At 48.1% G+C, this 26,844-nt stretch overlaps 1 protein-coding gene across 3 annotated transcripts; it reads right to left on the minus strand.

Annotated features, from left to right (window-relative positions):
• Window positions 1-333: 333 nt before the first annotated feature.
• On the minus strand, window positions 334-21,572 carry RWDD1 (RWD domain containing 1). 3 transcript variants are annotated; one of them, XM_029054542.2, is made up of 7 exons: window positions 21,465-21,572; window positions 13,942-14,007; window positions 7,865-7,995; window positions 4,220-4,363; window positions 3,457-3,589; window positions 1,426-1,488; window positions 334-644 (listed from the first exon to the last, which is right to left on the minus strand). In XM_029054542.2, exons 1-7 carry the CDS (start codon window positions 21,535-21,537, stop codon window positions 532-534), a joined length of 723 nt encoding a protein of 240 aa, XP_028910375.1. In that variant the 5' UTR covers window positions 21,538-21,572; the 3' UTR covers window positions 334-531. The 3 variants fall into 3 exon arrangements, with proteins under 3 accessions (XP_028910375.1, XP_028910385.1, XP_039767124.1); XM_029054552.2 differs by lacking the exon at window positions 7,865-7,995; XM_039911190.1 differs by lacking the exons at window positions 7,865-7,995; window positions 13,942-14,007; window positions 21,465-21,572 and adding an exon at window positions 4,806-4,841.
• Between the last annotated feature and the right edge of the window lie 5,272 nt (window positions 21,573-26,844).

The following is a 26,844-nucleotide window of genomic DNA, read 5'->3' on the forward strand; positions in this document are numbered from 1 at the left end:
GGCCCCCTGCCAACCATGGAAAAGGATGAGCCTCAGTTCCCTGCACTGTGACCGCAGAGAAGGATCTGGAAGAGAAGGCCTTTAAGGCTGTAAGCCCTCCCCCCTCCTCTGGGCCTACCAAAGAGGCTGGACTGACCTTTGCCCACTCCAGCCATTTGGCAGAGTGAGGGAGGGAAGGAGGGAAGGTCAGAAAGAGCTCACGGCATGTACAACATGCTCGGGAGTGTCCAGCCCATGTATCGCTCTCCTGTCTGTCCCATGTTTTGACCAACGGAAGAATGGCTGAGTGGGAGGGTTGGGACAGTAGTACTGGATGGGTACTTGGCATTTTACAGTTGAGACCCCAAAGTCATTTTATTGAGCACGACGATGAGCCAGAAGAACCTACTCCTGAAATTAATTATTCTTTTTTTCTTAGAAAAAAAGACAGAGAACAGAGAATGGAACCATTTCCAGACCAAGCCACAGATGCTGTGGCGCTCCCAACCTCTCAGGGGTGGAGAGGGACCCCGGCCTCTCGAGCCGGAGGGTCTAGTCACTCCCCAAATCAACGGGGTTATAGTCCGGGTCATCATCCTCGTCCTCCAGCTCTAGGTCATCCATTTCCTGGAACAGGGACTCGTCCACCTCCACACTGTTGCCGGCTGCAAGAGAAAAGGAGAACCGCTCCTCTGGGTGTCTGCCTGGTCCCACACAGATTCTCCCCTCCCCTCCCTTCAAACCCTTATTGAAGGCACACCTCCTCCAACTGGCCTTCCTCGACTTAGCCCTCATTTACTCTTCTCCCATTCCCTTCTGCATCGCCCTGGCACTTGGATTTGCACCCTTTATTCACCCCTACCCTTCACCCCACAGCACTTATGTACATAACCGTAACTTATATAAATGTCTGACCCTCTCTAGTCTGTAAGCTCACTGTAGGCAGGGGCTGTGCCTACCAACCCTTATATTGTACTCTCTCAATGCTTATTACAGTGTTCTCCATATAGTAAGCATTCAATAAACACCACTGACTGACTGGTCCCCCAGATGCTCCCGTGCCAGAGGGGAAGGAGCTAGCTAACCGTTCACTTCCCCCACAGCCAAAGTGGCACCTTCTCATTGGCTAATGGGGTTTGAGGAGACCCCATCCATCCATGGTCTGAAAGTCCACCAGCTCCGAGACTTTCTGGACAGTAGCCAGTCTCCAGGGAGCTGAGTGTTCAACAGGGACCAATCCCACCCGTCTCCAGAGAAGGGAAGGGCTGGCCTTTACTGAACACTCAGCTTAAATGTCCAAAGCAGGACTGATGCCTATTAAGGAATGGTATCATAATCTTTCCTAAAGCTTTTAAGCCCTTCTCTATAGGCTACCCTCTGGAGGCTGCATTTCCATACAACATGGAGTCACACTGCCGTTGAAAACCACCAACATGGCCGGCTTACCTTCCTCTAGGAACTGGATGTCAGAAGTATCTAGGTTATGATCTGTTTCGAACAACTGCTTTCCTACAAAGGAAATGAACACAGAAAGGGAAAATTTTCCCAGACAAGCCAGCCCCAGGGCCCTCCCTCACAGCTTGCAGGGCTCTTGGAACCTGGTGCCAGCCAGCTTCAGCCCTAAATTCCGCCCCAGTTTGGAAGCGGGAAGAGCAGGAACAAGGACCTCGGTCCTTCTCCACCACCCAGGTTGGATGATCTGGGAACTTATATCCTCCAGGTTGATTTCTCCATCCAAAAAGTGGGGCTAGCCACACCGGCTTCCCACCGCTGGCCGGGGGGGGGTTCCGAGTACTGACCAGAACACACTAGAAGCATCTCGGCCTCCTTGTTTGAAGGTAGGTGGGTGAGCAGACAGCAGGGTATAAATGCAAAGCACCACTAATACGGCTCAAAATTCCAGTTGGACACTGCACACAAATTTCCAGGGTCTACAACCGTGTCCAACCAATTCTACTAAATTGTATTCTCCCAAGTGCTCTGCACGCAGTAAGCGCTCAATAAATACCACTGAGTGACTGGGCAAGAAGTTGATCCTGGATTGAAGATGACCCCCTACATCTGATGCACAGAACAGAGTACAGGCATCATCAACCTTCCCAATGAAGCATAGGATCTAAACTGTTCACTGTGTCCTACCTGCTACCACACCCAGCAGAGGGGGTCCCCAGTACACACCCCCAGAAACAAATATGCACTCTTCTCCCATATACACAACTATTCCAGGGACACAATCTAGATGCAAAAACACATCCAAGCCACATACACTAACACAGATACACATTTTTCCCCAGAGACACACACACTCTTTCTCTTCCTTTTTTCAAATGATAGTCTTTAAGCACTACATATCAGGCGCTGCACTTCAAGCTGAGGCAGAGAAAATCAGGTTGGATACAGTCCATGTCCCTCTTGGGGCACACAGTCTTAACCCTCATTTTACAGGTGAGGTAACTGAGGCACAGAAAAGTGAAGTTATTTGCACAAGGTCATTCAGCAGACAAATGGCGAAGCCGGAGTTAGAATCCAGGTCCTCCTGACCCCCAGGCCCATGCTCTATCCACTAAGCCATGCTGCTTCTCACTCTTCCCCTTCAGGCTAGGATCCTCACTGCTCTCTATCCAGCTCCCCCCGGGACCTCTCCCCCTGGGCAGCAGGGAGGAATCATATTCATATTCTCATTTTCTCTTTCTTATTCTCTTTCCACCTCCTTCCTCCCCTTCCCAGTCCTCACGCACGGCTGATGCAGGAGAATAAAGAAGCTGTCAGGCTTGGCTCTTCTTGCAGCCATCAGGAATGGAAAAAAAACAGCTAGGCAAAGAAAGGGTGGGAGGGGAGCAGGGAGACTGGCAGGGAGAGGGTACAGCGGGGCGGAGGAGGACTCTTTGAGGCCTGCCTACTTTTCTGAGACCTTGGTCCACCTGCTCCCCTTCCCTCACCACGGACCCACCGCTCTTCACCTCACACTACTGAAACCCTGTTTTGGATGCCATCTTTGTGGCACAAATCTGCTTGGGTGGATGCATTAACTGGGATCCCCTTTTGGTGGTGGGGGTGTGGGTGGTGGAGGAGGTGACTGCTGTGGGCAGCCACGCTCTGCTAGTTGGTTCTAATCCCAGCTCTACCACTTGTCTTATGTGTGACCCTGGGCAAGTCACTTCACTTCTCTGTGCTTCAGTTTCCTCAGGTGGGGATTAAGACAGTGAGCCCAATGTGGGACAGGGACTGTGTCCAACCTGATTAGCCTGTATCTACCCAAGAACTTAGTACAGGGACTGGCACAAAGTAAGCGCTTAACAAATACCATTAAAAAAACACAACAAAAAAACCTTGCGTGCCCCCAACCCCCATCCCCAACTACCAAGAAAAAAACCAGCTTGGCACTCACTAGGAGTGCTGATGGACGGTGGACTGGTACAATTCTCCCCCAAGATTTTCCTGTCTTGATCCCATGCCCTCCAAGACTCCCAAGCCTACCGCTCAGTTTATTTTTTCCAGCTTGCTCTTCCTCCTTCATCCTTTTCCTCTTTATCTCCAAAAGCTCTGCATCAAACTTCGCCTTCCAGCTGAGGAAGTTCTCAATCGTGACGGGGGTGCCATGGAAACATTGCTGGAAACACAGAACGGACAGTGGCAACCTGGTGGCAAAGCCCCCTCTTTCTCCTCCCCACACAGCCTGGGCACTGGGAAGGGAGAGTCTAGCCTCTCTACAGCCAGCTCCACATCCCAACTCCTGAGGGAGGCTTTCCATTTCAGTTCCCGTGCCTCTGCTGGCCTAGGTGTGGAAAATGCCTCATCGGTGGCTGCTCAGACACTACCGGGGGACAAGGAGGGAGGGCTGTGACTTCTTCCTGGAGGTGGGAGCAGAGGAGTCTGCATGGGTCTGTGGATACAAATCAGGGAGCTTTTTCAGGGGCTGCCTGGGAAGACATTTCTAGAAACTCAATCTGCCTTTTCAGGGAGGCTTCAGAGTCTGTGCAAAAGCATTTCACCATGGCCTGTTCCCCGGCTGCATCTGCAGATGAAGGGCTTTCCGCAATGAATAAATCAAAATGGACACTGACTGACATTCAGATGTGGGGAATCTGACATCCGAACATCCTTCTCAATACATCACCCCTTAACAGATGACCAAACATTGTTCCCCCAGATCTGGTCCTAAACTGCCCAGACCCCACCGTTCCCCCTGAGGGCCTGCTTTGATGTCACTGGCCCAGCTGGGCAGGAGGAAATCGCTCACCTTTTCTGCTTCTTCTGCCTCTTTTTCTTTCTGTTTCAATTCTTCTTCTCGTCTGTTTTTTATCTGATCAACTATCTCATTCAACTTCTCCTGGACTGCGGACACCAATGTGAAGATCATCACCATGCCCAGATTTTCTTCAGCCTGAGTCACAGAAAAAGCACATTCCTCACCCCATACCCCAAGACACACCAGGTACCATGCATTTCAACACAAACGATCCCTTACATTGGGTGCTCCTAGAAGGCTGGGACTGTGTCTTTTCGGGAAGCAGTGTGGTCTAATGGGAAGAGCACAGGACTGGGAGTCAGAGGATCTGGGCACTAATTCTGGCCCTGCCACTTGTCTGCATGTGACCTTAGGCAAGTCACTTAATTTCTCTGTGCCTCAGTTTCCTCATTGTAAAATGGGGATTAAATACAAGTTCTCCCTCCCCCTTAGACTGTGAGCCCCTTAAGGGCAGAGACTATGGCTGATCTGACTACTCCAGTGCTTAGCACATGGTAAGCACACATCAGATGCCAGGGGCATCATTATTTCTATCACACCAAACTGTCTCAATCAACCAGCAGCCCTTAGCAGTTACCTTTTGAACTCATCCTTATGCAAATACAAGAAGGAGCAGGACCTAGAGGAAAAAGCACAGGACTGGGAGTCAACAGACCTGGATCCTAATCCTGTCTCTGGCCCTGGTCTACTGTGTGACCTTGGGCTAGTCACTTACCTTCTCTGTGCCTTAGCTTCCTCATCTGTAAAATGGGGATTCAATACTTGTTCTCCCTCCCCTGTAAACCATGAGCCTCTGAAGGGGAAAGTGGAAGCCAGGAGAGTCACTCCGGGGTGCCCTGCCCTGACCTGAGCCAATCAGGTAGATGGATTAGGAAGTAATAATAATAATAACATTTGTGGGTTTTGTTAGGCACTTATTGTGCGCCAAGCACTGTACTAAGTGCTGGGGTAGATACAGGATCATCAGGTCCCACAGTCCCCCACAGTGGGAACTGAAGCACAGAAGCACAGACTTGCCCAAGTACTCACAGCAGACAAGTAGCAGATCTGGGATTAGAACCCAGGTCCTCTGATTCCCAGGCCCAGGTTTTTTCCACTTGGCCACACCGTGGACAGGTAGTTGGAGAAGCAGATCCTCAGCCACCTTGAAGGCAAGAGGCTGCAAGCTGTATGCCTGGGAGAGGAGGACACAGGGACAGCTCGTGCTGAGACCCAAAATGGACACAGGAACCAGAGAAGGGTCAGAGAGGATCCTGGATTAGGGTTAGGACATCCTAAATGTCCGGGGCCTAAAGTTAGGACTCTGGAGGACTAAGCCTTCTGCCCCTGATGGGAGAGAAAGGACGCTGAGAGACCCTGGAATGCCCCAAGAGAAGAGGAAGAAGGACCAGAGGATCAAGAGCCCCTAGATGCCTACAGGGAAGTCCAGAGAGTCCTAGGGGGAAAAGTACCAGATTCAAGGAAAGACAGTTTGAACTGGAATTGTCTTCATTGTTACCAAATTAAGAAGCCATTAAACACTGTCAAGATCTGTGGTAGGGGCTGGAGGAGAATCTCTGGGAGATGGGACACGTGGGAAGGAGTGCCTTCTCCGAGAGCTTCCTACAGCCAGTCTCGGGAGAGAGGAGTAAACTAGTCGGAGGTGACCTTTACACCTTTGGGGAGACACCTGGGCTTCAGCAGCGATTGGATGAGCAGTGTAAGCTGGGTGAGGGCAGGGAATATGCCTGTTTATTGTTGTATTGTACTCTCCCAAGTGCTTAGTAGAGTGCTCTGCAAACAGTAAGCACTCAATAAATACTACTGAATGAATGAATGTCCCCAAAACTATGCGTCAAGTACAGGAGAAATGGAGGGCTTTAGGTCCCAGCTGAGGCTGACCAGGGTCTGGACACTCCTAAATAATAATGGTATTTGTTAATGTTTACTATGTGCCAGGCACAGTATTAAAGTGACTGTGAGGATTCTTTCTTCTGGGATGTAGGGCTGAGAAACAGTATACTGGATAGAGTATAAACCTTATTAAAATCATGCTTCATCCAAGAGGCCTTCCCCCACTAAGCCTTTATTTTCTCTATTCCTTCCCCCTTCTGCAGAGCCCTTATACTTGGATTTGTACCCTTTATTCACCTCTCCTCAGCCTCACAACACTGATGCATATATCTGTAATTTATTTTAATGTCTGTCTCCCCCTCTAGACTGTAAGGTCCTTGTGGGCAGGGAACAACATCTACCAACTCTGTTCTATTGTACTCTCCTAAATGTTTAGTACAGTGCTATGTACACAGTAAGCCTTCGACAAATACTATTGATCAACTGATCAGTATAGTGCTTGGCACACAATAAGCACTTAGCACAACACAATCATTATTACATATTTAAATTGAGGGTATAATCTCTGGACTGTAACTTTGCTTTGGGCAGTGATAATGTCTAGCCATTCTGCTTTACCGCACTCTTCCAAGTGCTCAGTACAGTGCTTTGCACACAGTAAGCGCTCAGCAAATGCCACTGATTAATTGGTAATCTGTGTCTAACCTGCCTCCCCCACTGGAGTGTAAACTTCTTGAGGGCAGGGTCCACTTCTTTCGGGTCCACTGTATTCTCCTAAGTGCTCAATACAGGCCTCAAAGAATAGTCTGAGTGACCGTCTTAAGTTGTGAGCCCCCTGAGTACGAGGGCCCATGTCTAATTTCCACCTGTGTGCTCTCGCTCAGCATTTAGTACAGTGCTCTGCACACAGTCAGCATTTAATAAATACTATGAGTACTACTATTGATCGGGTGTGTCCACCCAAAGGCTTGCCCACCTGCCCGGTTCTGCTGCTGGCTAACTGCTCCGCTCCACAGCTGACTTGTCGCCTCCTGCCAGCTACGTTTCTGCCATACGCCACTTGACACCCCAGCCCCTCCTCGGCCAGTGCCACCGGTGCCCTCTCGTGTCCTGCCCATTCAGATGCCACCTTGGCCCTTCTGGAACACAGGGATGGCATACTAGTCTCCATTAGGTGATTTTTTCCAGTTGAATTTGGCACCTCTAGATCAACATCATCAATGGAATTTATTGAGTGCTTACTATGTGCAAAGCACTGTACTTGGCACTTGGGGGAGTTCAATACAACAGAGTTAGCAGACATGTTCCCTGCCCAAAAACTTACAGTTTAGTAGGAGACAAACATTAAGGTAAATAAATCACTTATTAACATATATTTTTAAAGATATGTACATAAGTGCTGTGGGGTTGACTATCGAGTATAGGGAGAATATCAAGTGCCCAAAGGCCCAAGTATAGATGACGCAGAAGGGACAGGAGAAAAAGGGTTTACTCAGGGAAAGTCTCGGAGGAGATGCGATCTTAATAAGGCTTTGAAGGTCTGGCATATAAGGAGGAGGGGGGAATTCCAGGCTAGGAAAATAGGTCCGTGGCAATGTAGACGAGATCGGAACACAGCAATAACTCCTGAGAAACTCACCCTCTGATCCATGAATAAACACTGTTAATTGACTGATGAGTTTTTCAGCGGAAACACCCCAGAGCTGGGCTTCCCGAAGACAGCATCCCTGGACTCTTCTCAACCGCAGAAAACATGCGCTTTAGGTTTTAGGCCCCAGTGCTCTGAAACCCTCTCTTTCCTACCTGGAGTTCCAGTAATTTCAAGATGTCTGAGATGTCATTATCTTCAAGGTTCTCCTGGGAGAATATCTCATAATGAGGAGGCTCATCTGGATACTTTTCTCCATAGGTAAACTTAAGGGCTGTCTGCACAGCTGAGAGGAAAAAGGCAGGCATCATTACGTTTGCTTTTGAAATGAAAACAGATCATACACACTGCGTCATCCCCGCACACCCCCACTGGGGAAAGGGTCCCATCTCGCAAAAAACAGAGGGACAAAATCCCCATGACAGCTGTCTGAACGGTGGGAAGCTTTGACTGTTCTGGTCGGCAGAGGGGAGGAGTCCAGGGACTGAGCAGTTATTGTTGATTTCACTGAATTTGCCCAGTTCCTCCCAGTTACTGCTCTGTTTGTCTGCTTCCAGCTCTTGGGCCCCTCCTCTGCGGCGGAGAAAATCATCCATGGGAACCGCTACCTTCCCTCCCTCCTACCGCCACTGAAGGCCCATGCTCCCAGCATGGCATGTCCCATGCCCTTCCCCGCCCATGACAGCTAGCCCCGAGGTCCCCCCGGGAGCTGTCACCCACTATCCTCTGCACCACCAAGCGACCCAAATCCATCCTGCCTTTCACCATCCTCTAAGGAAAGAGCAGCACCAGGCCTCCACAAAGTCCAGGGATCACTGGTGGCTGCTGGAGAGGTTTCTGTGGCTCTGGAGGTGCACTGAACTCAGAATCCCGAGGAGCCTGAAATTCTGCTCTTCCAGCCACAGCACCCTACTGATTTTGTTTTTGCTTGTGAATTTATCTGTGTTGTGTTTTAATATTCTTTCATTCCTGATGTGTCTGTCTCTCAATCCCTCTCCCCACTCACACTCTTATATTGTGAGCCCCCATGAGAGCCATGTTTACTTCCCTATTTATTTTCTCCCAGCACTTGTTACAGTGCTTTGCACATGATAAAAGTTTAATATTTAGTATTACTTCTACTACCAATCTCTGAGGCTGCATGCAATGTTTAGCATAGAGTACATATTACATAAACACCAAAAAGAATAAAATACATCACTTTAATTCCAGTAACTCGAGAGAGAGAGCTCAAAATGGGAGGAAAAGCATAGCCCACTATGGTGGATAGTGAACCAGCATGGCCCTCTCCTCCATGGCTCTACCCAAATCCTTCTGGATTTTGCCACTGATTCCAGGAGCTCCCCCCTCCACTGGAGGAAATAATAATAACAATAATGAAGAATAATATATAATGAAGAACTGTGACTGGCTATTCTGTTGAATCTGACCCTTCAGCCTGGTGCAATTGGGAGTCCTGGTGTGGAAATGGTTGATCTTCACATACAGCCTTAGTCAGATGGACCAGTCCGATCAGGCAGAGAGAAATAATAATAATAATAATAAAATGAAGTGTGACCAACTTTAGGGTTGAGTCTGTCCCTTCATCCTGGTGGAGTGGGAGTCTTGATATGGAACTGGTTGATCAACACACAGACTTAGTCACATCGACCAGCCCGATCAGGCAGAGGGAACTAAAAATAACAATGTGTGACCGGCTGTTGGGTTGAATCTGTCCCCTCATCCTGGTGGGGTGGGACTCCTGGTGGAAACAGCTGATCAACACACAGCCATGGACCGGCCCCACCAGGCAGAGAGAACCCAGCCGATGGGATCTGCCCTGCCTCCTGGCTCAGACACAGGTTGGCTCTCTGGGACCCAGGGTGACTCATTCAAAACTCGAGGAAGAGGGTTTCCCACAGGTCCCTCTGTCCCACACTGAGACAGCGAGGGTTTCTCTGGGCAGTGATAGGGCAGGGATTGCTTCTGTCACCACCTCAATACCCGGTTAAAAAAAAACTTGGGATGTCTTTCATTAATTTGCCTAGATCAGTTTAGTTCTGGGTCCCCTTCTCTTCTCCAACTACCCCTACTCCTTTGGGGAACTCATTCGCTCCCATGGACTCGACAACCACCTCGACGCGGATGATTCCTAAACCTACTTCTCCAGCTCTGATTTCACTCCTTCTATGCAATCTCACATTTAATAATACTGGTATTTGTTAGCGCTTACTATGTGCAGGGCACTGTTCTCAGCGCTGAGGTAGATACAGGGTAATCAAGTTGTCCCACGTGAGGCTCACAGTTAATTCCCATTTTACTGATGAGGGAACTGAGGCCCAGAGAAGTTAAGTGACTTGCCCACAGTCACACAGCCAAGTGGCGGAGCGGGATTCGAACCCATGACCTCTGACTCCCAAGCCCGGGCTCTTTCCACTGAGCCACGCTGCTTCCCACCTTCAGGGCATCTCTACTTGGATGTCTCACCGACACCTCAAATTTAACATGTCCAAAACAGAACTCCTCATATTCCCTCCTGTCCTCCCCAACTTTCCTAACGCCATACACAGCGCCCCATCCTTTTTTTCTCACAAGCCTGTAATGATGGTGTTATCGAGTAACTCTCTCATTCAATCCACATATTCAATCCATCACTAAATCCTGTCGGTTCCAACTTCACATCATTAAAACCCAGCCAGACTGCTACCACATTAATCCAAGCAATTATCCTATCCCGCCCTGACTACTGTACCAGCCTAATTGCTGACCTCCCTGCCTGTCTCCCCCTACTCCAGTCCATAGTCCGCTCTCCTGCCCCAACGATTCTCCTACCAAAACGTTCACTCCACGTGTCCCCACGCCTCAAGATCCTCCAGTGGTTGCCCTTCCACCTCTGCATCAAAAAGGAACTCCTCAAAATTGGCTTTAAAGAACTCGATCACCTTCCCCCCTTCTACAGTACCTCCCTGATTTCCTACTACAACCCAGCTGGCAGCACGCTTCGCTCCCCTAATGCCAAAATAGTCAATATGCCTTGACCTCATCTATCTAGCCTCCACCCTCTTGCCCATATCCTGCTTCTGGCCTGGATCACCCACCAACTTCACATCCAAAAGACAATCACTCTCCTCACCTTCGAAAGTCTTACTGAAGGCGCATCTCCTCCAAGAGGCCTTCCCCATCTAGGCCCTCATTTCTTCTCCCACTCCCTTGTGGGATTCGCATTCTTCATTCACCACCCCCTTGAGGCTCGCAGCATTTATGTACATAGCTGTAATTTATGAGAAGCGGTGTTGTCTAGTGGAACCAGCATGGGCGTGGGAGCCAGAGGACCTGGGTTCTAATCTCAGCTCCGCCACTTGATTGCTGTGCCTCCTTTAAACCACCCCCTTCTCCTTGAAACTTTATCCAACCTTGGATTCACTGACACTGTCCTCTCTTGGTTCTCCTCCTATCTCTCCGACTGCTCCTTTTCAGTCTCTTTTGCTTGGCTCCTCCTCAGCCTCCCAAAGTGGGAAGCTGAGGAGGAAAAGGAGCAAGCAGCAGCATGGCTCAGTGGCAAGAGCATGAGCTTGGGAGTCAGAGGACATGGGTCCTAGACCCGACTCCATCACTTATCTTCTCTGTGACTCGGGCACCTCATCTATAAAATGGGGATTAAGACTGTGAGCCCAAAGTGGAACTGGGGCTGTGTCCCACCTGATTACCTTGTATCGACTCCAGCACTTAGAACAGTGCTTGGCACACAGCTAGTACTTAACAAATACCATGATTATTTCTATGATTATTATTAGGGGTCCCTCAAGGTTCATTCCTAGGTCCCCTTTATTCTCCCTCTACACCCACTCCCTTGGAGAACTCATTTGCTCTCATGGCTTCAATTTCCATCTCTATGCAGATGATTCCTAAACTTTATCTCCAGCCCTGATCTCTCTCCTTCCTGCAATCTCGCATTTCTTCCTGCCTTCAAGACATAGCGATATGGATGTTCCTCCAACCTCTCAAATTAAACATACCCGAAACTGAACTCCTTATCTTCCCACTCAAACTCTGCCCTCCCACAGTTTTTCCTATCACTCTAGACAACACCACTATCCTCCCCGCCTCACAAGCCCATAACCCTGGTGTTGTCCTCGCTCATTTCTCTCACTCCAACGCTTAGAACTGTGCTTGGCACAGAGCGCTTAACAAATGCCATAATTATTATTATTATTTTTATTCCACCTACATATTCAAGCTGTCTCCAAATTCTGTTGATTCTGCCTTCGCGAGATTACTAAAATCCGCCCTCTGCGCTTCATCCACACTGCTACCGGGCACTTATCCTATCCCACCCTCACCACTCCATCAGCCTCCTCGCTGACCACCCTGCCTCCTGTCTCTCCCCACTCCAATCCATACTTTACTGCACAAATCATTTATCAACAAAATCGTTCAGTTCGTGCCTCCCCAATCAAGAACTTCCAATAGCTGTCCATCCACCTCCACATCAAACAGAAATTCCTTACCATTGGCTTTAAAGGACTCAATCAGCTCGCCCCACCTTACCTCACCTCACTAATCTCCTACTATGGCTCAGCCCGCACACTCTGCTCCTCTAGCACCAGCTTACTCACTGTGCCCCGATCTCGTCTAGCTCGCCGTCAACCCCTTTCCCATGTCCTCCCCCTAGCCTGGAACACCTTCCCCCTCCACAAATGCCAGACCACCACTCTCTCTACATGCAAAGCATTACGAAGGTCACATCTCCTCCAAAAGCCTTTAATTAAGCCTTCTTTTCATCAGTTCACTCTCCCTTCTGCATCGCCTATGCACTTCAATCTGTGACTTTTGGACATTTGATATTCACCCCATCCAACCGCACAGCACTTATATACATATCTTTAAATTATATATCATAAATTACTTATTTATTTATATTACTGTCTGTCACCCCCTCTAGACTCTAAGCTCAGTATAGGCAAGGAATGCGTCTGCTATTTCTGTTGTACTCTACTCTCCCAAGAGCTTAGTACAGTGCTCTAAACATAGTAAGCTCTCAATAAATACAACTGAATGACTGATTTTGGCCTTGGGCAAAAATCATTTCACTTCTTGGTGTCTCAGTTACGTCATCTGTAAAGTGGGGATTAAGACTGTGGGCCCCATGTGAGACAGGAACTGTGTCCAACCCTATTATCTTGTATCTACCCCAGCCCTTAATACAGTCCCTGGCTTGTAGTAAGCGCCTAAAAAATCCTATGCTTATTATTTATTTATATTACTGTCTGTCTCCCCGTCTAGATTGCAAGCTCACTGTGGGCAGGAAATGGGTCTACCAACTCTGTTATACTGTACTCTCCCAAACGTTTAGTACAGTGCCCTACACACAGTATGCGCTCAATAAATACGATTGATTAATCGATTAGTTATCTCTCCCTGTGTCCGCCTAACCACCCTACCCTGCAAGCCCGAGCAGGCTAACACCGAACAGATCGTCGGGGCCACTAAAACACATCTCTACTGCAGAGAAGGTGATTAGGAACCCAGAGGGAATGGAAACAACATGGCTGCAGCTTCTCTCCTACTCTCCTCCTATCTCCCAACCTTGCCACTGTGGCGTAGGTGGGTTTGGGGATCAGAGATGGGCTTGTCTCCCTTTTTAGAGCCACATATTCATTCATTCATTCAGTAGTATTTATTGAGCACTTACTGTGTGCAAAGCACTGTACTGAGTGCTCTTTCTCTCCCTCATCGGCCCCCACCCAGCCCCACCAGTTCAGGGCGGGGGGGACAGAGGATTTCCTAAGTGACTTAGCAGGGAGCTGCCAGGATATCAGCATGGCTTAGTGGATACAGTACAGGCCTGGGCGTCGGAGGAGGTGAGGACTCAACCTGGCTCTGCCCCTTGTCTGCTGTGTGATCATGGGCAAGTCACTTCACTGCTCTGTGCCTCAGTTACCTTACCTGTAAAATGGGGATTAAAACGGTGAGTCCCTTGTGGGACAACCTGATTACCTTTTATCTACCCCAGATCAGTGTCTGGCACAAAGTGCTTAAAAAAATACCATAATTATTATTATTAAAACAAGGACCTGACCACTTCCCAATCAATCAAGGGTACTTATTAAGCAATTACTCTGTACAGAGCACTGTATTAAATATTTGAAAGAGTACAAGAGAATTGGTAGTCACAATCTCTGCCCTCAGGGGGCTTCCAGTATAGCTGTCCCCAACCTGGCATCCTGTGGAAGTGAATTTATAAAGCACTTACTTTCATCGTTCTCTCCTGCCTCAGAGGTCACAGTGATGGTAAAGCTGGTTGGGTTTTCAGACAGCACTGTAAGAGAAAGATACACATCATGAGAATTTCCCCAAGGCGGAAGTCTCAAGCAATCACTCAAGTGAATTATCCAATCAGTCAATCAATGGTATTTACTGAATGCTTCCTGTGTGCAGAGCACTGTATTAAGTGCTTGGAAGAATGCAATACAGCAAAGTTGGCAGGCATATTCCCTGCCCACAAGGAGTTTATAGTCCAGAGGGGGCAACAGACTTTAAAATAAATTACAGCAGGCTATGGAGAAAAGTGTTAAGGTGTTAGAGGTGGGGTGAATATCAAGTGCTCTCTCACACTTTAAGGACCTTCCATAAATGGTAAACCTGACATCATCCTTGATTCCTCCCTCTTTCAAACCTCATATTCAGTCTGTCACCCAAACCAGTTGGCTCTTCACCTACATTCCCAAACTCCACCCTTTCCTCTTCATCCAAACAGCAACTACGCTGATCCAGAGAGCCTGACTACCGCATCAGGCTCCTTGCTGGCCAGACTTTCTAGTCCACACTTCTCTGTAAGCCCGTCAATGGGCAGGTTCTTATCTGTTGCTGATTTGTACATTCCAAGCGCTTAGTACAGTGCTCTGCACATAGTAAGAGCTCAATAAATACTATTGAATGAATTCTCCTAAAACATCATTCTGTGCAAACTTGTCTTCGCCTCAAAAGCTTCCGATTCTTTTACAGTATTTGTTAAGTGCTTACTATGTGTGAAACACTATTCTAAGCACTGGGGTAGGAGAAGCAACATGGCTCAGTAGAAAGAGCCCGGGCTTGAGAGTCAGAGGTCATGAATTCTAATCCCAGCTCCGCCACTTGTCAGCTGTGTGACTGTGGGCAAGACACTTAACTTTTCTGTGCCTCAGTTACCTCATTTGCAAAATGGGGATGAAGACTGTGAGCCTCACGTGGGACAACCTGATTACCCTGTATCTATCCCAGCGCTTAGAACAGTGCTCTGCACATATTAAGCGCTTAACAAATATCAACATTATTATTATTATTATTATTACACATTAATTAGGTCAGACACAGTCCCTGTCCTGCATGGGGTTCACAATCTAAGGAGGAAGGAAAGCAGGTTTCCCCATTTTACAGTCCTCTCCATCCAAACTGCTACCATGTAAATCCAACTTCACGCAGCAAGCAAGTGGCAGAGCCAGGATTGGAACCCAGGCCCTTCTGACTCTCAGGCCCAAGCTCTCTCCGCTAGACCACACTGCTTCTCCACATCCCTCGCCACATCATGCAGAAACTCCTGACCAGCACCTCTCTTTAATAATATTGATGGTATTTGTTAAGCACTTACAATGTGCCAAGCACTGTTCTAAGCGCTGGGGTAGATACAAGGTAATCAGGTTGTCCCACGTGGAGCTCACAGTCCTAGTCTCCATTTTACAGATGAGGTCACAGAGGCACAGAGAAGCTAAATGACTTGCCCAAGGTCACACAGCCGACAAGTGGCGGAGCCGGGATTAGAACTCACGACCTCTGACTCCCAAGCCCGGGCTCTTTCCACTCAGCCACGCTGCTTCTCTTTCTACCCAACATATCCTCTGCTCTTTACCTACGCCCCAATTTGCATGCTTTGTTCCTTTCAAACCACAACCTTTTGGAGGGTTCTCACTGGGTTCTCACTCTTTCAGTCTGTGTCCTTGCTCTGTCCTCACCCTTCCCTCCTACCTGACACTCCCTCCCCCCTCACATCACAGATCACTGCTCTCCCTGTCTTCAAAAACCCTAACGAAATCACATCTCCTCCAGGAGGTCTTCCCTGATTAGTCTCTCATCTCTCTACCCTACATCCACCTCCAATTGCCATTTCAGCATTTCTGAGACAATTAAACCCATGGAAAGTCACGCCCTTCACTGGAGCACTTAAGCACAGATCCTTATTCTCTATTCCACCTGTAATTTAAAGTGTCTACTGTACTCTCCCAAACATTTAGTACAGTGTTCCGCCAACAGTAGCTGCTACTGATCAATCGGTGGTATTTACTGAGTGTTTACAGTGTGCAAGAAGCAGCATGGCTCAGTGGAAAGAGCACAGGCTGGGGAGTCAGAGGTCATGGGTTCAAATCCCAGCTCAGCCCCTTGTCAGCTGTGTGACTTTGGGCAACTCACTAAACTTCTCTGTGCCTCAGGTACCTCATCTGTAAAATAGGGATTAAGACTGTGAGCCCCATGTGGGACAACCTGATCACTCTGTATCCTCTCCAGCACTTAAAACAGTGCTTTGCACATAGTAAGCACTTAATGAATGCCATCATTGGGAAGCAGCGTGGCTCAGTGAAAAGGGCACCCCTGCTTGGGAGTCAGAGGTCATGGGTTCGAATCCCGCCTCTGCCACTTGTCAGCTGTGTGACTGTAGGCAAGTCACTTAACTTCTCTGTGCCTCAGTTACCTCATCTGTAAAATGGGGATCGAGACTGTGAGCCTCTCGTGGGACAACCTGATTAACCTGTATCTCCCCCAGCGCTTAGAACAGTGCTCTGCACATAGTAAGCGCTTAACAAATACCAACATTATTATTATTTATTAAGTGCTCACTCTGTGCGGAACACCGCACCGCAGGCTCGGGAGAACATGACAGAGTTGGTAGCAACGTTCTCTGCCCACAGTGAACTTACAGTCCAGAAGTAGGGGACACAGACATGAACATAAACAAATTTCAGGCATAACATTGATTCTGTATTTTCACAATGGCCTGGGCACAGCTGGTACTCAACGTGAAACGGCACCACTAAGCCCAGGGCTTATAATTTTGAATTTAGAACCCTACAAACTCATAGGAATTACGTTTCATGCTGGGGTGAAGTCGAGCCTCTGTAAACGCACAACAACAGAGCCGGTCCCAACAAGGTAATGGCATCCCATTAAAAACCTTGGAGGGGAACAGATCCTATTATCCTGTCCTTTTCCTGCAGCCACATCTGAAGCTGCAGCAGGAAATTGGAAAGTCAGTGATCGGTTGTCCCTGGCTCTGACAGATGCTTGTATCCACCTCAGTGCTTAGTACGGTGCCTGGCACATAGTAAGCGCTTAACGAGTACCATCGTTATTATTATAAACTGAGCCAAACAGGGCCTCAGGAACCACCTGGAAGCCAGAGACATAGGCAGGGACCGTGTGCTCTCTGTAAGACCTACTTGCTAGCAACCAGGCCTCAGCCGGCGGGTACTGAGGTGCCCACCCGGCTGAAAAACACATTAGAGGCCCAGAACTGTAACCAGATCTGGTTCGTTCCGCAAGGTCATCTCAAGTAACGTACGAGTTAGTGGGTCATTCGTATCTATTCAGCGCTTACTGTGTGCAGTTCACTGTACTACGCGCTTGGGAGAGTAAAATATAACACACACATTCCCTACCCACACCTATCTTACGGTCTAGAGGGGGAGGCAGACGTTAATATAAATAAATTACAGTTATGGACTTAAGTGCTGCGGGGCTGGGAGGGGGTGGAACAAGTCAGGGCACTGTAGAAGGGAGCTGAAGAGATGGAAAAGAGTTTTTTGTCAGGGAAGGCTTCTTGGAGGAGGTGGGCCTTCAAAAAACCAATGGGCCAACAAGGAGAAAACTGGGTCTCAAAGCCAGCACAAGCAGGGTGGATAAGGACTGAAGGGGGAGACTAGCTGGGCCGTGGCTCAGTGGAAAGAGCACGGGTTTAGGAGTCAGAGGTCGTGGGTTCTAATCCCTGCTCCACCACCTGTCAGCTGTGTGACTTTGGGCAAGTCACTTAACTTCGCGGTGCCTCAGTTACCTCATCTGGAAAATGGGGATGAACAATGTAAGCCCCAAGTGGGACAACCTGATTACCCTGTATCTACCCCAGCGCTTAGAACAGTGTTGGCACATAGTACACGCTTAACAAATACCAACATTATTATTAAACGTGTGGCTCCAATGGGGCGTCAGCGTACCCTCCCACTGGGCTTACGCTTCTCGATCAAAATAAGACCCATAATACTGATTTCCTTGAAAGTCAGAGAGTAGCCGGGCCCAATTAGGACCAGGAGTGGGTGTAGCATGGAATACTAGTTCAGGAAGGCATCCCACAACCTCTCCCATCTCCTCAGGTCGCCAGCATGCCCAGCTTCTTGAATCAACGAACCCTGAGCGATGATGACGCTCCGGGTCCACCCCGTGGCTCTCGCGACGCAAAATCACCTGTGATAGAGACACCAGGATGCCCACGAAACTCCTTGTGAGCCGGGATCATGCCTAACTAGATTGTACTCTCCCAAGCGTGAAAAGCAGTGTGGCTCAGTGGAAAGAGCACGGGCTGAGGAGTCACGGATCATGGGTTCAAATCCCGGCTCCGCCGATTGTCAGCTGTGTGATTTTGGACGAGTCACTTAGCTTCTCTGTGCCTGTTACCTCATCTGTAAAATGAACATTAAGACCGCGAGCCCCACATGGGACAATCTGATCACCTTGTAACCTTCCCAGCACTTAGAACAGTGCTTTGCACATAGTAAATGCTTATCAAATGCCATCATTATTATCATTCGTACACTGTGAAGCAACGTGGCCTAGTGGCAAGAGCATAGGTTTGGGAGTCAAAGGGAGTGGGCTTTGATCCTGGCTCTGCTACTTGTCTGTTGCATGTCCTTGGGAGATTCACTTTAATTCCTCCGGGCCTCAGTTACCTCAACTGCAAAATGGGGGTTAAGACTGTTAGTCCCATGCGGGGCAGGGACTGTGTCCAACTTGAGGACCTTGTATCTTCCCCAGCGCTTAGAAGAGTGTTAGGCCCATAGTAATCTCTTCACAAATACTATCCTTCTTATTTTTACAGTGCTCTGCACATAGTAAGCGCTCAGTAAACTCCACCGACTGCTTGCTCGGAGGAACTGTGTTGCAATTCCTGGGCACCCAGCCGCAGAGTTGGGGATGGAGGATGCCACAGGCCCAACTTCCCTTCCAGTGGCCCAGTACTGATCGCTGGTCTGTGAATTTTTCTCCAAAGCTGTACTGGATGGATGCAATGGGGGGATCCGGGCAGACGATGGACCCCTGGGTGAGGGGACCAGGGCTACTGGAAGCAGTGTGGCCCAGTGGATAGAGCACAGACCTGGGAGTGGGAAGGACCTGGATTCTAATCCCAGCTCTGCCACGTGTCTGCTGTGTGACCTTCGACAAGTCGCTTGACTTCTCTGGGACTCAGTTCCCTCATCTGTAAAATGGGGATTAAAACTGTGAGCCCCATGTGGGCCAACCTGATTACCCTGTATCTACCTTGGTGCTTAGAACAGAGCTTGGCACATAGTGCTTAGCAAATACCAGCTATTATTTACTATACTAAGCACTTAAAAATACCCCAATTATTACCCTAAGCACTTATAAATACCATGATTATTACTATAGTAAGCACTTACAAATACCCTAATTATTATTATAGTAAGCACATAAAATACCCTAATTATTATTATTATAGTAAGCACTTAACAAATACCATAGTAATAGTAATAATAATGTTGTTTGTTAAGCGCTATGTGTCAGGCACTGTACTAAGCACTGGGGTGGGGACAGGCAAATCGGGTTGGTAACAGTCCCTGTCCACGTAGGGCTCACAGACTCAATCCCCATTTTAGAGATGAGGGAATTGAGGCTCAGAGAATAATAATAATGATGCTGGTATCTGTTAAGCGCTTACTATGTGCCAAGCACTGTTCTAAGTGCTGGGGTAGATACAAGATAATAATAATATTGGTATTTGTTAAGTGTTTACTATGTGCAGAGCACTGTTGTAAGCGCTGGGGGAGATACAGGGTAATCAGGTTGTCCCACGTGAGGCTCACAGTCTTGATCCCCATTTGACAGATGAGGTCACTGAGGCACAGAGAAGGTAAGTGACTTACCCACAGTCACACAGCTGACAAGTGGCAGAGGCGGGATTTGAACCCATGACCTCTGACTCCCAAGTCCGTGCTCTTTCCACTTAGCCACGATCAGATTGTCCCACGTGGGGCTCACAGTCTTCATCCCCATTTTCCTGATGAGGTCACTGAGGCCCAGAGAATAATAATACTGATGATGGTATTTGTTAAGCGTTTACTGTGTGCCAAGCGCTGGGAGAGATACAAGATCATCAGATTGTCCCACGTGGGGCTCACGGTCTTCATCCCCATTTTCCCGATGAGGTCACTGAGGCCCAGAGAAGAATTATAATAATGTTGGTATTTGTTAAGCGCTTACTATGTGTTCTAAGCACTGGGGGAGATGCAAAATCATCAGGTTGTCCCACATGGGGCTCACAGTTTTCATCCCCATTTTCCAGATGAGGTCACTGAGCCCAGAGACTAATAATAATGATGGTGCTATTTGTTAAGCGCTTACTATGCGCCAAGCACTGTTCTAAGCGCTGGGGGACCTACCAGATCATCAGACCGCCCCACGTGATCCTCCCAGTCTCCATCCCCATTTTCCAGCTGAGCTCACTGAGCCCAGAGACTAATAATAATGATGGTGCTATTTGGTAAGCGCCAAGCACTGTTCTAAGCGCTGGGGGAAGCTACCAGCTCATCAGACCGCCCCACGTCGGGCTCCCAGTCTCCAGCCCCATTTTCCAGCTGAGCTCACTGAGTCTCAGAGAAGCGAAGCGACCTGCCCTGGGCCGCCCAGCAGACGAGCGGCAGAATCAGAACCCACGACCTCTGACTCCCAGGCCCCTGCCCTCTCCCTAGGCCAGTCCCCAGCGAACAGCACAGGGCTTGACACCCAAGCAGCGCTCAGCCAAGGCCATCAGCACCAAAGCCAGAGAGTAGGCGCTTCCCACATAGTAGCATTACAGTTACTGTGCATTAGTTAATTAATCGATGATGATGCTGCTAATACGGTTCCTGTGCATCAGTTAATTAATCGATGCTGCTGCTGCTAACACGGTTCCTGTGCATCAGTTAATTAATCGATGATGATGCTGCTAATACGGTTCCTGTGCATCAGTTAATTAATCGATGCTGCTGCTGCTAATACGGTTCCTGTGCATCAGTTAATTAATCGATGAGGCTGCTGCTAATACGGTTCCTGTGCATCAGTTAATTAATCGATGCTGCTGCTGCTAATACGGTTCCTGTGCATTAGTTAATTAATCGATGCTGCTGCTGCTGCTAATACGGTTCCTGTGCATTAGTTAATTAATCAATGCTGCTGCTGCTGCTAATACGGTTCCTGTGCATTAGTTAATTAATCGATGCTGCTGCTGCTAATACGGTTCCTGTGCATCAGTTAATTAATCGATGCTGCTGCTGCTAATACGGTTCCTGTGCATTAGTTAATTAATCGATGAGGCTACTGCTAATACGGTTCCTGTGCATCAGTTAATTAATCGATGCTGCTGCTGCTAATACGGTTCCTGTGCATCAGTTAATTAATCGATGAGGCTGCTGCTAATACGGTTCCTGTGAATCAGTTAATTAATCGATGATGATGAGGCTAATAAAGGCAGGGTGGCCACACCTGTGAAGGAGTCTGGGTAAATGGACTGCAAGGCCTCCAGCTCGTTGCGCTGCTCCTCGCTGTAGTCGGTCATGGTGCTGGCGCCCCCTCCCGCGCATGCGCCCCGCCCGCCGGAGCCGCCGCTCCGCCGCTCTCCCATCCACTCCTTCGGCCTGGCGGCGCCGCTCCGCCATCGACTGGTTCGGTCTGGCCGGAGGGCAGGGACGCCGTGGGCCCGGCGCGGCTCCTCCCTTTCTCCCCCCTTTCCCCCCCCCCCCCAGCCCCCCGCCCCCCGCGCGGGGCGGTCGCTCTCGGTCACGTGGCCGCTTGTGGGCCTGACCGCCGGGGGCCGGCAGGGGGCGGCAGAGGCTTTCTCGGCGAGGGACTGTCGGGGTGGGGCGGGGGGGACGAAAGCAGGCTCTGGGCAGATCACGCGGGGCCTTCATTCATTCATTCCTTCATTCATTCATTCCTTCATTCCTTCCTTCCTTCATTCATTCATTCGCCAATTCATTCACCCATTCATTCACTCATCATTCACTCATCATTCATTCATTCACTCATCATTTATTCATTCATTCACTCATCATTCATTCATTCATCAATTCATTCACTCATCATTCATTCATTCGTCCATTCACTCATTCATCCATTCATTCACCTATTCACTCATTCATTGATACATTCACTCATTCACTCATTCATCCATTCATTCACCCATTCATTCCTTCATTCATCCATTCATTCACCCATTCACTCATCCATCCATTCACCCATTCACTCATCCATCCATTCATTTATTCATCCATTCATCCATTCATTCATTCACCCATTCATCCATTCATCCATCCATCCATTCATCCATCCATTTATCTTGATTCTATTTATTGCTATTGTTTTTGCCTGTCCGTCTCCCCCGATTACAGTCTTGTAAGCCCGTCAAAGGGCAGGGACTGTCTCTATTTTACCAATTTCTACATTCCAAGCACTTAGTACAGTCCTCTGCACATAGTAAGCACTCAATATTCATTAATTCATTCATTCAATAGTATTTATTGAGCACTTACTATGTGCAGAGCACTGTACTAAGCGCTTGAAATGAACAAGTCGGCAATAGATACAGTCCCTGCCGTGTGACGGGTTTACAGTCTAATCGGGGGAGACAGGCAGACAAGAACAATGGCAATAAATAGAGTCAAGGGGAAGAACACCTCATAAAAACAATGGCAACTAAATAGAATCAGGTGGTGTACATCTCATTAAACAAAATAAACAAAATAAATAGGGTGATAAAGATATATACAGTCAAGCGGAGTAGTACAGTGCTGAGGGGGTGGGATGGGAGAGGGGGAGGAGGAGAGGGAAAGGGGAGAGAAGAGGGTTTAGCTGCGGAGAGGTGAAGGGGAGGTAGAGGGAGCAGAGGGAAAAATGGGGGGCTCAGTCTGGGAAGGCCTCTTGGAGGAGGTGAGTTTCAAGTAGGGATTTGAAGAGGGGACAAGAATTAGATTGTCTGAGGTGAGGAGGGAGGGCATTCCAGGACCGTGGGAGGACATGGCCCAGAGATGAATGAATAACTGAATCCATTCATTCACCCATTCATCCATCCATGCATCCACCCGTCCATCCATCCGTCCATCCATCCATCCATCCATCCATCCATCCATCCATCCATCCATCCATCCATCCATCCATCCACCCATTTATCCATCCGTCCATCCGTCCATCCATCCATCCATCCATCCATCCATCCATCCATCCATCCATCCATCCATCCATCCACCCATTTATCCATCCACCCATTTATCCATCCATCCATCCATCCATCCATCCATCCATCCATCCATCCATCCATCCACCCATTCATTCATCCATCCACCCATTCATCCATCCACCATTCATTCATTCATTCATTCATCCATAATAATAATAATAATAATAATCATCCACCCATTCATTCTTCCATCCACCCATTCATCCATCCACCATTCATTCATTCATTCATCCATAATAATAATAATAATAATGTTGGTCTTTGTTAAGCTCTTACTTTGTGCAGAGAACTGTTCTAAGTGCTGGGGTAGATACAGGGTCATCAGGTTGTCCCACGTGAGGCTCACAGTTAATCCCCATTTTGCAGATGAGGTAACTGAGGCATAGAGAAGTGAAATGACTTACCCACAGTCACACAGCTGCCAAGTGGCAGAGCCAGGATTTGAACCCATGACCTCTGACTCCCAAGCCCGGGTTCTTTCCACTGAGCCACGCTGCTTCATAATAATAATGTTGGTATTTTTTAAGCGCTTACTATGTGCCGAGCACTGTTCTAAGCGCTGGGGTAGACACAGGGGAATCAGGTTGTCCCACTTGGGGCTCACAGCCTTAATCCCCATTTTACAGATGAGGTAACTGAGGCACAGAGAAGTTAAGTGACTTGCCCAAAGTCACACAGCAGACAAGTGGCCGAGCCGGGATTCGAACCCATGAACTCTGACTCCAAAGCCCGTGCTCTTTCCACTGAGCCACGCTGCTTCATCCATCCATCCATCCATCCATCCATCCATCCATCCATCCATCCATCCATCCATCCATCCATCCATCCACCCACCCATTCATTCATCCATCCATTCATCTATCCATTCATCCATCCATCCATTCATCCATCCACCATTCATTCATCCATTCATCCATCCACCATTCATTCATCCATCCATTCTTTCATTCATCCATTCATTCAGTATCCAATAATATTTGCATAAAACATTTATATTATTTATTATTTTATTATTTATTCATCCATTTATTTATTATTTATAATATATCTATAATTTATTGCCTATTTATTATTTTGTTAATGCTATGTATAAAAATCTATGATTCTATTTATCTTGATGGTATTGATGCCTGACTACTTGTTTTGTTTTGTTCTCTCTCTCCCGCATGTACACTGTGAGCTTGTTGTTGGACAGGGATTGTCTCTCTGTTGCTGAATTGTCCATTTCAAGCACTTAATACAGTGCTCTGAACATAGTAAGCACTCAATAAATATGATTGATTGAATGAATGAATGAATGATCCATCCATTCATTCATTATGTATATATCTGTGATTCTATTTATCTATTTTGATGGTAGTGATACCTGACTACTTGCTGTGTTTTGCTGACTCCCCCACTTCTAGACTGTGACCCGTCATTGGGAAGGGATTGTCTCTATCTGTTTCCATTTTGTACATTCAAAGCGCTTAGTACAGTGCTCTGCACACAGTAAGCACTCAATAAATATTTGAATTCATTCATTCATTTTCAAACAAAAAGAGTGATATCATCATCAATCATCATCAGTGGTATTCATTTATCAATAATAATAATAATGTTGGTATTTGTTAAGCTCTATGTGTCGAGCACTGTTCTAAGCGCTGGGGGAGATACAGGGTAATCAGGTTGTCCCATGTGGGGCTCAGAGTCTTCACCCCCATTTTACAGATGAGGTAACTGAGGCACAGAAAAGTGAAGTGACTTGCCCAAAGTCACACAGCTGACAAGTGGCAGAGTTGGGATTAGAACTCACGATCTCTGACTCCCAAGCCTGGGCTCTTTCCACTAATTCATCATTCATCCATCTATTCATTCATCCATTCATTCATTCAATCGTATTTATTGAGCACTTACTATGTGCGGAGCACTGTACTAAACTCTCGGAATGTACAATTTGGCAACAGGTAGAGACAATCCCTGCCCAACAACAGGCTCACAGTCTAGAAGGGGGGAGACAGACAACAAAACAGAACAAAACAAAACAAGTAGTCTGCCATAAATATCAAAATAAATAGTCACAGATATATACACATCATTAACAAAATAGAGTAATAAATAATATGTACAAATATGCACAAGTGCTGTTGGGAGGGGAAGGGGGAAGAACAAAGGGAGGGAGTAGGGGCAATGGGGAATAAGGAGGAGCAGAGGGAAAGGGAGGTCTCAGTCTGGGAAGGCCTCCTGGAGGAGGTGAGCTCTCAGTAGGGCTTTGAAGAGGGGAAGAGAGTATGGCGGATGTGAGGAGGGAGGGCATTCATCCACCCAATCATTCAATATCCAATAATATTTGTATATGTTATTTATATTTATATTATTATATTATTTATTACTCTGTTTTGTTAATGATGTGGATATATCTACGATTCCATTTATCTTGATGGTATTGATACCTGACTACTTGTTTTATTTTGTTGTCTGTCTCCCCCATTTAGATTGTAAGCCCATTGTTCGGCAGGGATTGTCTCTTTGCTGCTGAATTGTACATTCCAAGAGCTTAGTACAGTGCTCTGCACATAGTAAGCTCTCAATAAATACTATTGAATGAATGAATGAAAGGAAAGGCTCAGTCTGGGCAGGCCTCCTTGCCTCTCTGCCTCCCCGAATCCCACGCTGGCTTCCCTTGGCCCTGCATTGGAGCCATTATGTTGGTATTTGTTAAGCATTTACTATGTGCAGAGCACTGTTCTAAGCACTGGGGTAGACACAGGGGAATCAGGTTGTCCCACGTGGGGCTCACAGTCTTCATCCTCATTTTACAGATGAGGTAACTGAGGCACAGAGAAGTTCAGTGACTTGCCCACAGTCACACAGCTGACAGGTGGCAGAGCTGGGATTCGAACTCATGAGCTCTGACTCCAAAGCCCAGGCTCTTTCCACTGAGCCACGCTGCTTCTCTGCTTCTCTCCCCCAGCCATTAGCCTGGGGGTCGCCGAGCCCACCCATTCACTGGGGTAAGTCTTTCAGATCTGTGGGCGAGCCACACAGGGAACACTTCAGTGCCAAGTCCGGGCCAGTGGAGGGAGAAAAGTGGCACGACCTCCGCTCCCCAGGCACCCCTGAAGAGTGGGGGAGATGAGGCTGCCGACCGCCCCAAAGCTGGCCTGCAGGGCTCAGTGTCTGTCTACCCGGGAAGTCACAGTCCGCAACAAGCCCTGCTCCCTTGACCCGGCATCCCAAGAGCAGCCTCTGGGCACTCAGAGTCCAAGGGTCAACCTCCCCCACCGCTACGCTCCGGACTTGGTCCTGGCCAGAGCAGGCAGGCTTTGAGCGTGCAGGGAGGGTGGGCTTGCCTGTGTTGAGGATCAGGACAGGTGAGGTGTTTGGTGGGTGGACTGGTTTTCACCCAGTTTATGGTATTTGTTAAGCGTTTACTATGTGCTGGGCACTTTACTTAGTCCTGGGGTAGAAACAAATTATTCAGGTTGGACTCAGTCCATGTCCCAGATGGGGCTCATGGTCTAAATCCTTATTTTCCGGATGAGGTAACTGAGGCACAGAGAAGTGAAATGAGTTGAAAAATGCCTGCATTTGGCGTGATGAGTGCTCAGTGAAAAAAATAGAGAGGGGGGAAAGAGCGGGCCAGGCGAG

Source organism: Ornithorhynchus anatinus, chromosome 2 (assembly GCF_004115215.2).
Source record: "Ornithorhynchus anatinus isolate Pmale09 chromosome 2, mOrnAna1.pri.v4, whole genome shotgun sequence".
Lineage (NCBI taxonomy): Eukaryota > Metazoa > Chordata > Mammalia > Monotremata > Ornithorhynchidae > Ornithorhynchus > Ornithorhynchus anatinus.

Coding starts and splice junctions, on each gene's coding strand:
- RWDD1 (XM_029054542.2), bottom strand. CDS start 21,537: ATGACCGACTACAGCGAGGAGCAGCGCAACGAGCTGGAGGCCTTGCAG. Junction 7,996..13,941: donor GGCAGGAGAGAACGATGAAA/GTAAGTGCTTTA, acceptor TTTTCCTCTCAG/CTGTGCAGACAGCCCTTAAG. Junction 3,590..4,219: donor AGGCAGAAGAAGCAGAAAAG/GTGAGCGATTTC, acceptor CTGTGTTTCCAG/CAATGTTTCCATGGCACCCC.